The sequence below is a fragment of the Salmo salar genome, chromosome 10 (assembly GCF_965601325.2).
Source record: "Salmo salar chromosome 10, fSalSal1, whole genome shotgun sequence".
Taxonomy (NCBI): domain Eukaryota; kingdom Metazoa; phylum Chordata; class Actinopteri; order Salmoniformes; family Salmonidae; genus Salmo; species Salmo salar.
Window position 1 is genome coordinate 76960890 of NC_138300.1, and position 14111 is coordinate 76975000.

The 14111-nt window shown below is 43.6% G+C and overlaps 2 protein-coding genes across 4 annotated transcripts in view; both read left to right on the plus strand.

Moving 5' to 3' along the window:
- The first annotated feature begins 244 nt into the window (after positions 1-244).
- Positions 245-3677, plus strand: LOC106561072 (transmembrane emp24 domain-containing protein 6). Of its 2 annotated transcripts, none has more exons than XM_014124693.2 (4): positions 245-494; positions 1255-1351; positions 1473-1627; positions 1932-3677. In XM_014124693.2, exons 1-4 carry the CDS (start codon positions 273-275, stop codon positions 2151-2153), a joined length of 696 nt encoding a protein of 231 aa, XP_013980168.1. In that variant the 5' UTR covers positions 245-272; the 3' UTR covers positions 2154-3677. The 2 variants fall into 2 exon arrangements, with proteins under 2 accessions (XP_013980168.1, XP_013980167.1); XM_014124692.3 differs by having other exon boundaries at positions 248-494; positions 1255-1381.
- A 6453-nt stretch (positions 3678-10130) lies between these two features.
- LOC106561058 (DENN domain-containing protein 5B) overlaps positions 10131-14111 on the plus strand; it is a 50716-nt gene continuing 46735 nt past the window's right edge. For both annotated transcript variants that reach the window (XR_006756994.1, XM_014124664.2), the window contains exon 1: positions 10131-10479. Coding sequence is in view for 1 of the 2 variants with exons in the window: in XM_014124664.2 (XP_013980139.2) it covers positions 10368-10479 (112 nt within the window). In the remaining variant the exon portion in view is untranslated. The remainder of the gene's footprint in view (positions 10480-14111) is intronic.

Sequence of the window (14111 nt, forward strand, 5' to 3'; positions counted from 1 at the left end):
GGTTAGCAGCACGTTACCGTTGAGCACCTTTTTTATTTTACACAATTAGGTCGTGTTCATTATGGGACAAGCTTAATTATTAACATTACGCAATGGAAAATGAAAAAAAGCATTTCTTATTTGGACTGGTCCAGGTAGTTCCTCCCTGTTTTATGCAGTTTTCTTCTGTTTGGTGCCTAATGAACACAACTGTGGTTAATCATTCTCATGGGCGTGATACAGTATTGTATAGTCTACCACTCCCAAACAGTATGGGTTTTGTGAGTGTATGAATGCAGACCATGCAAGTTGAGGTGTGGTACTCTGTTCTCGTCATACTCCTTATGGGGCATGGGGGCGGCGGACAAAAGACAGAGCCCCGCTTAGGCCTGAAGGACCACAACCTGTTCCGAGGGTCCGATCGATATGACTTTGCCATCGTGGTGCCAGCCTCGGGGCTAGAGTGCTTTTGGCACTTTGCACACCAGAGTGGGAACTTCTACCTAACCTACATGGTAAGTGCATTTTACAGTTTTCTTTTATTTAACATTTATTTAACTAGGCAAGTCAGTTAAGAACAAATTCTTTTTTTACAATAACGGCCTACCCCAGCTAAACCCGGACGGCGCTGGGCCAATTGTGCACCGCCCTATGGGACTCCCAATTATGGCCGGTTGTGATACAGCCTGGAATCGAACCAGGGTCTGTTATGACTCCTTTAGCACTAAGATGCAGTGCCATAGACCGCTGCGCCACTCGGGAGCCCAAAGTTACATACTGTCTTAACCCAACATCTAGCGACCTCATCAAGAGGTTGGGGGAACAGCTTGTGTTGGGTTGACAATTACAAGGTCCCAAGTTCAAACCCCTTTTCGGGACTACTCCCTGCCTTTGCTAAATGATCTGCGCAGTATTGTGCCAATAAAATGTGCTACAATAATATTGTTTGAAGATGGCTTGTTCCTATACTCTTCATCAACTAAAAGTTATCATATAATAATACCCCAGTAACTTTATGGAACATGGCTTGTATTGCATGACCTTGGACTTATCAGCTAGCTAGACATTTTACTCCTTATCTTCTTATCTTTGCTTAGCTTCAACGTAGAACTAAGATAACTGAATGGAAGACTAAAAATACATTTTGTGATTAAAATGGTAGCTGTGTGTGTGTTTAACAGTAGCTTTACCAAGATCAAGTAGTGCATAAATAACACATTTTATCAAGGGACATCAGGTAATTATGGCTGTGAAATGTTCCATGTGTGTGTGCAGGTCCAGTGGGTGACAGGACTAGCCAGTGACAACCATCTTTACGTGACCGTCATTTCCCCAGAAGGGGCCCTCATGGCCTCAACAGACAACACCATTGGTGAAATCAACTTCCAAACTGAAGTGACCGGTAAAGTCACAGACATCTGTGATCTTTCATTTGTATTATGTTCATAAGTTAATTGTCATGTTGATGAGAATCAACCGTTTGCTATCTCTAGGTTTTTATCAGATGTGCTTGGGGAACTATAAGAACCACTTTGGTGGCGTCCGAGTCTTTCTCAACTTCGGCGTGTACTATGAGGGTGCTGAGGAGATGCAGCGAGAGACAAAGGAAGGAGAAAAAGTCCTCAACAACACTCTGTCCAACATTGAGGTACATGATGTCCCTGCACTAGAGGGTTCTGGACTTTCCCAATTAATCTGAAGGATATTTCTGATGAGTTTGTCTGCACAAAAATATTTACACTACTCGTGTGGTGTCTCCACTGTGCTTGTGTAAACATTCTGTTGTGCAGACAATTCCTGAAAAATATAATGCATCACAACCATTGTGTCCAATGCATTTTACATCAGTTGTACAACCGGAGCGAACACTGAGCCATTATGGCTTATAGTTGATCATGTCAATTTGAACAGATTAGAAAACATGTCATCAATTATGTCTAACCTTTTTCTAGGAGAGTACCAACAAGATACAAGGTCACATTTTACACATGTGGCGGCACTACAACTACGCTCGCATGAGGAGAGGTGCGGACCATTACATTCTCCTCTTCAACTACAACTATGTCACCTGGTGGTCTGCGGTCCAGAGTGTGGTCATCGTCATGGTGGGCTACCTGCAGCTCTTCTTCCTCAAGAGGCTTTTCCACACAGACACCCATAGACCCCGCTGTTGATGAATGATGGCTCGTAAAATGTCACTCACTGCTTGTGTTGCTTTGCGGATCGTGTTTGTTCAACGTTAAAGGGATAGTTCGTCCAAATTACAAACTTAAATTGCCCAAGTTAGCATGTTTAACATTTCCTGCACAAATCCCCCCCAAAATAAAATGAGCTAGGATTTCAGACACTATGGGGTGATGAATAGCCATAATGTGTGCAAAGTCCATGTTCACAACCTCTTTTCAAGATGGAGGCAGGAGCAATTTACTATCCAAGACGCTTATTTAAAAACTGCACAGAAAAAATGTGGTTGTGTTTATGAAGGTCTTAGGTAACATTAGAATACAGATTTTTTTTTTTAAGAACACAATAGCATTTTTATTAGTTTGTTACTGTAGGCAATGGTTAAGCCACCCTGATAGGTATACTGTGATTTGAGGCTTGATCTACTTACAGTTTTCTAAAGCTACCCAGCTTCAGTCAGCTGGCAATTCCATCTCAGGCTTCATCCTTACTAAGACGGGGGATATTGCTTGTCCGCCTGCCGCTAACTCTAGTAGGCTTGAAACGGCGTGTGAGTGTCTCACGGGGATAAGTCGACGAACTGTTCATATTGAGACAATGCTTAAACATCAATAAATGCGGGGTGCCACATTTTCATTTGTGCCAAAATCAAAAATCGAAGAAAAGTTATCTTGCAAATTCAGCAGCCTGTGGTGTGAAATATGCTTGTTAAATTGGCATCTTTAGTTTATTAATTATCGTTAATGGCTTCTTTGGTGTGATATCTTGTACTGCTAGTGAAGTTGCTAGCTAGCAAGTTAGCATAAACTAGCGCTACTAGACTAGTCATTGTCTAAACACCCTCATAACCACAAGGAAAACCACAAGGAAAATGTATGGAGTAAAAAATACATACTTTTCTTCAGGAATGTAGTGGAGTAAAATTTGTCAAACATATAAATAGTAAAGTGCAGATACCCCAAGAAACTACTTAAGTAGTACTTAAATACAAATTCTACCATTTCCCAAAATTTTACTAAAATTATATACGGACATGAAAACAAAGCAGCAGAATGCAGCACATGTCCATTAATTTAAAACATGTTGTATAGCCTATTCAGTGTCATGAGTTGGGTAGATCATATCAACTCTCAAGCTACTCCTGGATGGATATGGGGCTGAGGACAGCGTCTCCTTCACACTGCACATCTTGAGAGAAAGAAAAGTAAACTAATGGGAAAAGAATGATCATATAAAGCAGGTTTTTACATTACCAATGCTTTTGAATGTGCAAAACAAATTCCCTCAAGGGGCAAGTTCTTACGTCAAATTAAATTATGGATAGCACACATCACACAGTTGAGGAGCACAGGGTCAAGCTGCAGTGCCAACTTCCAGTGCAAGTTGTGGGTTAAGTGCCTTGCTTAAGGGCACAATGGTAAGGGTTGTTAGGATATGAGCCCAGCAGCCCTCCACTTGCCAGATCAATTGTGTTGAAGAACCTTTTAATAAAGCTAAAATGTTGAGCCAGTGAATTTGAAAACTCAAGTCATACCTGAATCAATTAGCTGGAATTTAAGCTTGTGGTCCTGGGAGTGAGGCAGGAACTGGAAGCTAGAGCCCGTCAACACAGCATCAACCAGACACCTGAAGAACCAGGCACCATTGGAAAACATTACAGTTCACACAAGGAGAACAATGTGCAGTGCACACTTTCCAATTGGTCCATTAACCCCCTACAGTTTAAGTGGGTGATATTTACTAACCTAACATATGGAACTATTTTAAGATGCTGTAGCTTAACATGACCGTCTAGCTAACATGTGTCCGGGAAACCAGCCTTTAGATTTAGAAGACTTAAAACAAACATTTAGATTTGAACATGCATATAGGCTACCTCCAGCTTCCTGCCGCATCCATGCAGCTCAGACTCAAAGATCAGCCTCTGGGCATCGGCATACTCCCCAGCTGCAGCACAGCCCCCCAGGTAGTCTGATTAATCAGGGTGTAATACAATATTAATTGTTATAGACAGCCTGCTACATTTAGCAAACTTTCCTTACAAGCCAGAATGTTGAATACAAATCACATTTAAACGTACAATAGCTATTGATGGTATTCTCTCATCAATAGCTATTGAACTAAGCTTGCCATGACAATGAAAATGGTATATTCTGAATCAGGGGAGGATGGAGAACAGTCAGCACTTGTGTGAATGTTTTTAGTCGGATTTCAAATCTTCTTGCCTGAGTCATAATATATACTATTGTCATGGCATGTTTGGTTCAATAGCTATTGACGAGAGAAAACTGAATATCCAATTTAAAATAAACTTTACCTCAGTGCCAATCCGAACCATATACCTACTGGCTCTCTAAAGGTTGGGTAAACAATACTTTTCTGAGGATATTTTGTCTCAAGCAGCTATTGACAAACTGCACAGGCAACCGGTAGAGTACGTTTAAATGTACATTCTGGCTTGTAAGGAACATTTACACAATTTTGAAGGTATTTGTTTCAGCCTGTATATACACTACTATATTTTCCAAAAGTATGTGGACACCTGCTCAAATATCTCATTCCAAAATCATGGGCTTTATTACGAGGTTGGTCCCCCCCATACGCTGCTATAACAGCCTCTATTCTTCTGGGAAGGCTTTCCACTAGATGTTGGAACATTGCTGTTGGGACTTGCTTCCATTCAGCCACAAGAGCATTAGTAAGGTTTGACAGTGATGTTGGGCGATTAGGCCTGGCTCACAGTCGGCGTTCCAATTCATCCCAAAGGTGTTCGATGGGGTTGAGGACAGGGCTCTGTGCCGGCCAGCCAATTTCTGCCACACCGATCTCGAAAAACTATTTCTGTATGGACCTCGTTTTGTGCACAAGGGGGCTGTCATGCTAAAACAGGAAAGGGCCTTCCCCAAATTGTTGCCGCAAACTTGGAAGCACAGAATTGTCTAGAATGTCATTGTATGCTGTAGTGTTAAGATTTTCACTCACTGGAACTAAGGGGCCTAGCACAAACCATGAAAAAAGCCCCAGACCATTATTTCTCCTCCACCTAACTTTACAGTTGGCACTATGCATTGGGGCAGGAAACGTTATCCTGCCGCATCTGCCAAACCAAGATTTGTCTGTCGGACTGCCAGATGGTGAAGTGTGATTCATCACTCTAGAGAACGCATTTGCACTGCTCCAGTCCGATGGTGGCGAGCTTTATACCACTCCATGGTATAAAGCTGGTGATCTTAGGCTTTTCTGCGTCTGCTCGGCCATGGAAACCCATTTCATTAAGCTCCCATCGAACAGTTCTTGTGCTGACGTTGATTCCAGAGGCAGTTTGGAACTCGGTAGTGAGTGTTACAACCAAGGACAGACAATTTATTTTTAGCTGCAATGTAAAATGCTGCATTCACAATATCTCCTTGGTGTGTAGCAAGCAATTTTTTAAAGCCATGTGCTTGAACGTGACCTCGCCCATTCAGTAATTTTTGTAACCAACCTCCAGATGGTGCTGGCCCCTGTTAGAATACTTGTGACATACATCCTTCCTTCATTGGTTCCATGAGGTAATGCCCTGTTCATATGCTAGTCGGAACTAGGAAACTCTGAAATTTCCGACTTGCTGATTCTTTGAACGCGGAACGTGTATAACTACAACCAGTTAGCAAGTCGGAAATTTCGGAGTTTCCTACTAGCAAGTGAACGCTGCATGAGCACATTGGATAGGTAAAAGCAAGGTTACAACCAACTTGTTGAAAAAAAGGTTCAATGGCTGCATTTACACAGGCAGCCCTATTCTGATCTTTTTTTCACTAATTGGTCTTTTTACCAATCAGATCAGCTCTGAAAAAGCTATTGGCAAAAGATCTGATCGGTCATAATACCAACTAGTGGCAAACTATCAGAATTGGGCTGCCTGTATAAATGCAGCCTTTGATTAGATGGATGAAATTGTATATGACCTTTTGTATCATTGTCCGTTTTGGTCTGTCAAAAGTAGAACTCGAGTCAACTATTGTCGGACAAGTTGAATATGTAAAAAGACGAACCATTTGAAATGGATGACTCGTATTGAAAAGCATTGGTTCCATCAAATTCTCAGACACAGAATTCCACTCAGCTCCTCTGCTTACACAGGCAGCGCAATACTGATATTTTGCCCAATTATTGGCAAAAGAGCATGATTTGATTGGTCAAAAGACCAATTAGTAGAAACATAGGTAGCCCAATTCGGATATGTAAATGCAGCCTTAAAGATGCACTCTCGAACCTTTGTATAATTTCAGCAAGTAGTTTTGAAAGTGGTACTTACGAGCCAAAAGTGTTCCCCATTTGTGTACTAGGTCATCAAATTGTGTACTTAATTTTTTTTGCAATTTATATGATATGCTAAGAATCCAATTTGTACTATATGTTATGAATTTGTTGTGCTTAAGATCCTGGAGGGCATCTTTAAGCAGGCCATACATTAAACGATTTTAAGCTGTGATTTTGCAACGATTTGGGATCCATGACACATTTCTGGGATTGCAGGTAAATCGTATAGTCGTAGGCTCCAACCAAGATGCCCCACCTGTTTTGAGCCACACATTTTTTGCATAAAAAAAGTGTGTGTATGTATGTATATATATACAGTGAGGGAAAAAAGTATTTGATCCCCTGCTGTTTTTTTGTACGTTTGCCCACTGACAAAGAAATGATCAGTCTATAATTTTAATGGTAGGTTTATTTGAACAGTGAGAGACAGAATAACAACCCAAAAATCCAGAAAAACGCATTTGTCAAAAATTTTATAAATTGATTTGCATTTTAATGAGGGAAATAAGTATTTGACCCCTCTGCAAAACATGACTTAGTACTTGGTGGCAAAACCCTTGTTGGCAATCACAGAGGTCAGATGTTTCTTGTAGTTGGCCACCAGGTTTGCACACATCTCAGGAGGGATTTTGTCCCACTCCTCTTCGCAGATCTTCTCCAAGTCATTAAGGTTTCGAGGCTGACGTTTGGCAACTCGATCCTTCAGCTCCCTCCACAGATTTTCTATGGGATTAAGGTCTGGAGACTGGCTAGGCCACTCCAGGACATTAATGTGCTTCTTCTTGAGCCACTCCTTTGTTGCCTTGGCCGTGTGTTTTGGGTCATTGTCATGCTGGAATACCCATCCACGACCCATTTTCAATGCCCTGGCTGAGGGAAGGAGGTTCTCACCCAAGATTTGACAGTACATGGCCCCGTCCATTGTCCCTTTGATGCGGTGAAGTTGTCCTGTCCCCTAAGCAGAAAAACACCCCCAAAGCATAATGTTTCCACCTCCATGTTTGACGGTGGGGATGATGTTCTTGGGGTCATAGGCAGCATTCCTCCTCCTCCAAACACGGCAAGTTGAGTTGATGCCAAAGAGCTCCATTTTGGTCTCAACTGACCACAACACTTTCACCCAGTTGTCCTCTGAATCATTCAGATGTTCATTGGCAAAATTCAGACGGGCATGTAAATGTGCTTACTTGAGCAGCGGGACTTTGCGGGCGCTGCAGGATTTCAGTCCTTCACGGCGTAGTGTGTTACCAATTGTTTTCTTGGTGACTATGGTCCCAGCTGCCTTGAGATCATTGACAAGAACCTCCCGTGTAGTTCTGTGCTGATTCCTCACCGTTCTCATGATCATTGCAACTCCACGAGGTGAGATCTTCCATGGAGCCCCAGGCCGAGGGAGATTGACAGTTCTTTTGGGTTTCTTCCATTTGCGAATAATCGCACCAACTGTTGTCACCTTCTCACCAAGCTGCTTGGCGATGGTCTTGTAGCCCATTCCAGCCTTGTGTAGGTCTACAATCTTGTCCCTGACATCCTTGGAGAGCTCTTTGGTCTTGGCCATGGTGGAGAGTTTGGAATCTGATTGATTGCTTCTGTGGACAGGTGTCTTTTATACAGGTAACAAGCTGAGATTAAGAGTACTCCCTTTAAGAGTGTGCTCCTAATCTCAGCTCGTTACCTGTGTAACGACACCTGGGAGCCAGAAATCTTTCTGATTGAAAGGGGGTCAAATACTAATTTCCCTCATTAAAATGCAAATCAATTCATTCATTTTTTGGCATACGTTTTTCTGGATTTTTTGTTGTTGTTATTCTGTCTCTCACTGTTCAAATGAACCTACCATTAAAATTATAGACATATCATTTCTTTGTCAGTGGGCAAACGTACAAAATCAGCAGGAGATCAAATACTTTTTTCCCTCACTATATATATATATATGCAAATAATGTCAAAAAATATATATCATTAAGTTAATAAAGCCGCATACAAACAGACAGCTCCAAAATGGTGTTTCAGCCTAGCTCAGTGCTTTTTGTGGTGGTGGGGCCGGCCAGCAGAAAATAGGAGCATTGCACTGTGATTGGCTCAGCATTTCACAGTGATTTGCTCAGTGTTCTGCCACTCATGGGGACACTACGTCACCCACCTTTAGTAAGGGCAGACATCAAGAATATGAGCCCTTTGGGCCCTACCATAGACTTAGATTAGAAGTGCCCTTCCAAGAAGGCTCAAGGTTGTTGGCCACAGATACAATGACATCAAATAACGTTATGTCTACAGTAGCTTTGATTGGACTGATCATGTAAACATCGTACTTTCAAAATCTTAGCTAGCAGTCATCATAAATCAAGTAAGGAAAGGGGGATACCTAGTCAGTTGTCCACCTGCATGAAATGTGTCTTCCACATTTAACCCAACCCCTCTGAATCAGAGAGGTGCAGGGGGGTTGCCTTAAATCAACATCCATGTCTTCAGCGTCTAACCGCAAGCATTGCAACTGGGAAGTCAGACTGGAAAAATACATTTTGAACGGTTATCCAACTCGGAATTGTAAATCTTTCTCTTTCTTTGATGACAAAATTTGCCAACGAAGGAGCCATGCACAACAAGGTGAGTCCAAAAATGTCTTATATGCTGCTGCATAAATTATGTAATATGCCAGGGAGAAATGTTCGGCCGTATCAGCTATGTTTTTTTTAAAAGGCAGTAAACGAGGCTGAATGAACTGTTTCGCTGCCAGACAAGGCTCCGCTAATAGCCAGGTGTAGTGGTGGTAAGGATTAACTCCATTGTGCTGGAAAGAAAGCTCTGTTGTTGGGACAGCTTTATGTAGGCCCTAACAGTTTGTGGGCACCGCTTGTCGCTGTTATAGTGCAATTAATGTATTGTTTAGTGTTGTGTTTTGGCTTTGTTGGCATGCTTCTAAAAAAATGGGGGGGGGGGGGGAGTTTGCCCCACCAAGATTTACATGGTAAAATCGCCACTGCGTAGGTTGCATAAAATGAGCAGGTCAAAGACATGCGATTATGGGTCTTGCGCTCATAATGGGGGTGCCACCATGCGACTTGTGCAACTTGTACGCAGTCGCTCAGTTACAGCCACAGAGAAGAAAGGGTAATGATTACACTTAGCGCTACGACACATCTGGAAATCGCAAGACCAGAGAGGGGTCTAGACAGGTCGAAATTTGGAGCAAACTCGTGTAATATGAGCACACAGGTTGCAGACTTCAGGATTCCCAAATTACGCAGACACTTTGCTTAATGTGAGTGCTCCCAAAATGTCAAGATTTTAGTCCTAGTCAAATGTATGCCTAGTTTTAGGGTTCCATATAGGACACCAATCCAACTTCAAGGAAGGAAGGAAGGATGTATGTCTGTAGTATTCGAACAAGGCCCTTTAATGATCCACTAATCACCACCCAGCACTGACAATGACTGTGCTCCTGTTTTTGCACAGCACAATAACCTATTTTAATTGTATGGGATTTTAATGAGCTTCATTGTCATAATTAGATCACATCAAACATTAGTCATCATCTGGCCAGCTTAAATGTGGATCTGAATATACCTGATGAGAACATTTTATGAGATTTTCTTTCTCTCTCTCTCTCTCTCTCTCTCTCTCTCGCTCTCTCTCTCTCAGTTCTCACATAATGAGGTAGGCTGCTTCCTACACAACACAGTCATTTCGGGCTGACACTAGGCTGACTGCCGACCGTGGACGGAGAACATACAGAAAAGGACAATTTCATCCCGAAAAGAATACAAGGTGTTCGTTTGATTAAAAGGGACGTTAGCCCACTGTCTAGACTACAGTGTATCCTAATTTGCCCTGCGTATAGGCTACAGTATGGTGGTCCAGAGTATGAATTAGAGACGAACCCGAGTAGCATATCTAAACCGATGATGAGCGGGGTTACTTCGGGCACAGGCTCGGCTTCGTGCCGCTTCGCCCACTACTTCGTGGTGTGTGGATTGGACACGGAGACTGGTCTAGAACCCGAAGAATTAGCAGGTAAATATTGTTCTTGATTGATATTTTCCTAATTAATAGAATTAAAAAATGTATCTTAAACTTAAGAATTAGCTCACGCAATTAAAGGCGAAAACCCCGAGAGATCTTCAATTGATTGATTGATCAATTTATTTATCAAAGTGATTGGGTGACAGCTGAGAGGTTTTTATTTGTGTCTGGGAGCAAGTCCAGTGTCATGTGAGACAACGTTGGGAAAACAGATGAGACTGGGAGCGGTGTTTATTGTTGTCACAGTCACAGCTGAGTGCATATGAAGCCCCTGGTTGGGTACTATGGGGTAACTAGCCCCCCCCCCCCCAAGAACAATGCCTAATTTCTGACACAAAAAGCAATGTTTGGAAGAAAATTGGTATGTGGATGAAGGTCATGCTTAGATGAATAAACTATAAAGGCAAACAAATGGCTACAGTTTACACTTTTTTTATTTATTTTTATTTTATGAAATGTTGTTTTTAGAAAAGGGGTGTTTTTTTAAAGTACCGGTAGGAGATTATGCCATAGGGTTTCACAGAAGTGTCTTCAAATCAATTTAATGAGTTTTATTTAGAAATGATTTTGTAAGTAATAACTACACTTATCTTTTCATTATCTTATTTTAATTATTTAAATAAAATATGGGGGGATTGTGTTGCACATGTCACCATTAATATCCACAGTATGAGGGGATTTGATGTTAAGTCCCTCTTTTTAACTCACCTGTACATACATTTTCTTTATTCTTTCTTTGTTGTTCCTTTTCCTTACAATCCATTATGTACAATTGCAGTAAATATTATTTGAATAATGCAAGATTTTATATATATTTATCCCTTTTTCGTGGTATCCAATTGGTAGTTAGTCTTATCCCTTCGCTGCAACTCCCGTACGGACTTGGGAGAGGTGAAGGTTGAGAGCCCATTCATCCTCTGAAACACAACCCAGCCAAGCCACATTGCTTCTTCCTACACCCAGGAATAAACAAGTGAATTAACATCTCGGACATGTTTATTCTGATCTGCACTCTTCTGTAGCTGGAACAGGGTGGATGCACACTCAACCAGATTAACAAAAGCCGTCTTGCTGGACTCTGCTTGGTACCAAATTAGACAGGGCACTGTCAGGTGTGTGTGGTATCTCGTCTGCCAAGAATAGACCTCTGGCCTTGTGAGGTCAAAGGTGGTGCATGGCGGTTCTAGAGGGATAATCTCCACTGATGAGTCCTGTCTTATCACAGACAACCATTTCCCTGTCCCATCCTCTGGTGTAATGGGTGTGGTGGGTCATGTTCATTGATTATGGCACAAAATGTTTACAAAACGTTGTGCAACACGACACACAAAAAAACAAGCCTTTTTAAAAGGGCCTACTGTTTTGTGCCCTGTAGTGAACACGGCCTACTTCTTCTGTAGCCAACTCCGTTGTGGTTGTCGTAGCCTACCTAGGGGCCACAGTCTTTCCTGGTCAGGTCACTCGGATGCAGTGGATGGCGTGCTTCACGTTGCCATGGCAACCGTGACATTCAGCCACGGTGATGCTTTATTGCCTGAAACCTGAGGGGGAGTGGCCACTTCCAGAGAGTCCCTAGCCTATAGTGTGTAAATGGTATATTGCAGGCTCTTGTATATTGAATTCTCCATACTAAGTCCCCGGTGAGGAGACAAGGAAGTGTGTGTGCGTGCGTGCGTGCGTGCACGTGCACATATGCATGTGTGTGTGTGTTCTATTTAGAATAAAACAATTTGCACCATCTTCCCACTGCCTCTCTGTCATTGTTAAATCACAGAAAACACACACACACACAGAGTCACACCCAGTGTTCTGTTTTCCTTGTGGAGTTGGGGGAGAATGACAGGGGAGGGAGTATCAAAGGCAGAATATCCTCTGTAGAATGTAGACTACGTCCACAGGGAACATTGCGGGGTGGTAACCGGACACATTTATCCCTCTGTGACTGTCGTCATGCAGCCTAGCTAGTCTAGTGCTTTGTCTCAGGCTATGAAAATGAAAAACCCCATCCGTACCCCCCTTCACATTCACTTCACCCCCCCCCCCCCCCCCCCCCCCCCCCCCCCACACACCACTCACTGAGGATCACGTTATCCAGACCATGCAGCAAAAGGAAAGGACAGAACTTAGTATTAATTACTGTTATTAGTTATAGTGTGTGTGTGTGTTTCGATAAATGGATGTGTGGGCATGCATGTGTTTTAGATTATATATATATATATATATTGTTTAATGCATGCTCATGGTAGGCGCGCATGTGTGAGTCTTGGTGTAGCATTTCCAAGTAAGGACAGTAGTGATAGCAGGCTCCTTGCTGGGTGGGACAGGGTTCTGCTCCATGCTGGGTGGGACAGGGTTCTGTTCCCTGCTGGGTGGGACAGGGTTCTGCTCCCTGCTGGGTGGGACAGGGTTCTGCTCCATGCTGGGTGGGACAGGGTTCTGCTCCCTGCTGGGTGGGACAGGGTTCTGCTCCCTGCTGGGTGGGACAGGGTTCTGCACCCTGCTGGGTGGGACAGGGTTCTGCTCCCTGCTGGGTGGGACAGGGTTCTGCACCCTGCTGGGTGGGACAGGGTTCTGCACCCTGCTGGGTGGGACAGGGTTCTGCTCCCTGCTGGGTGGGACAGGGTTCTGCTCCATGCTGGGTGGGACAGGGTTCTGCTCCCTGCTGGGTGGGACAGGGTTCTGCTCCCTGCTGGGTGGGACAGGGTTCTGCTCCCTGCTGGGTGGGACAGGGTTCTGCTCCCTGCTGGGTGGGACAGGGTTCTGCACCCTGCTGGGTGGGACAGGGTTCTGCTCCCTGCTGGGTGGGACAGGGTTCTGCTCCCTGCTGGGTGGGACAGGGTTCTGCAATCTGGCCTTCACCAATCTGCTTATGTAACAGCAGGCCATCCTCGTGTGTGTGTGTGTGTGTGTGTGTGTGTGTGTGTGTGTGTGTGTGTGTGTGTGTGTGTGTGTGTGTGTGTGTGTGTGTGTGTGTGTGTGTGTGTGTCTGTGAATGGTGTTTTCTGAGAGGTGTGTTTGTGTAGGTGAACAAATGTGTGTTCCTTTTGAGGGGTGTGTGTGTGTCTGTGTGTCTGTCGATGGTGAATGTGTTTTTTGAGAGATGTCGTGTGTGTAATTGGAGAGTGACTGCAGAGAGACAATCTGCTCTTGTTGGCCTCAATAGATGCCCCTTGTGTTTCTGCAGCCCCAATCAAATGTCACATTACGTTCCCGGCTGGAATGCCAGATCGCCGTGGTTTCACCTCCCGGCTGCTCCCGGCCGGCTGACTGTCACACGGAAGGACATTAGTGTCAGAGAGGGAACCCCACAGTGGGCTGTTCAGGGACGCCGAAGAGGGATCCTGTGACGTTGAGATTTGCAGCAGTGTCTCGGAGGGAAGTTTCAGTCCCTGGAGTGGAACCGTGAGACTAAAGGCCTGTTCCAATGCGAAGGAACTGCAGTCTTAATTCTTTCTATTGTTCCTTCCTTCCTTCCTCTGAGTAATCACTGATCCGTCATGGCAGAATTGGTGTTAGCATACATGTACATAGTAGAATCTTGCTTTCACCTATCCGATGGTGTTACTTCTACGTAGGATAAATGCATTTTTGTAGTGTTTTAACATGGCCAGCAGATCTGCTGT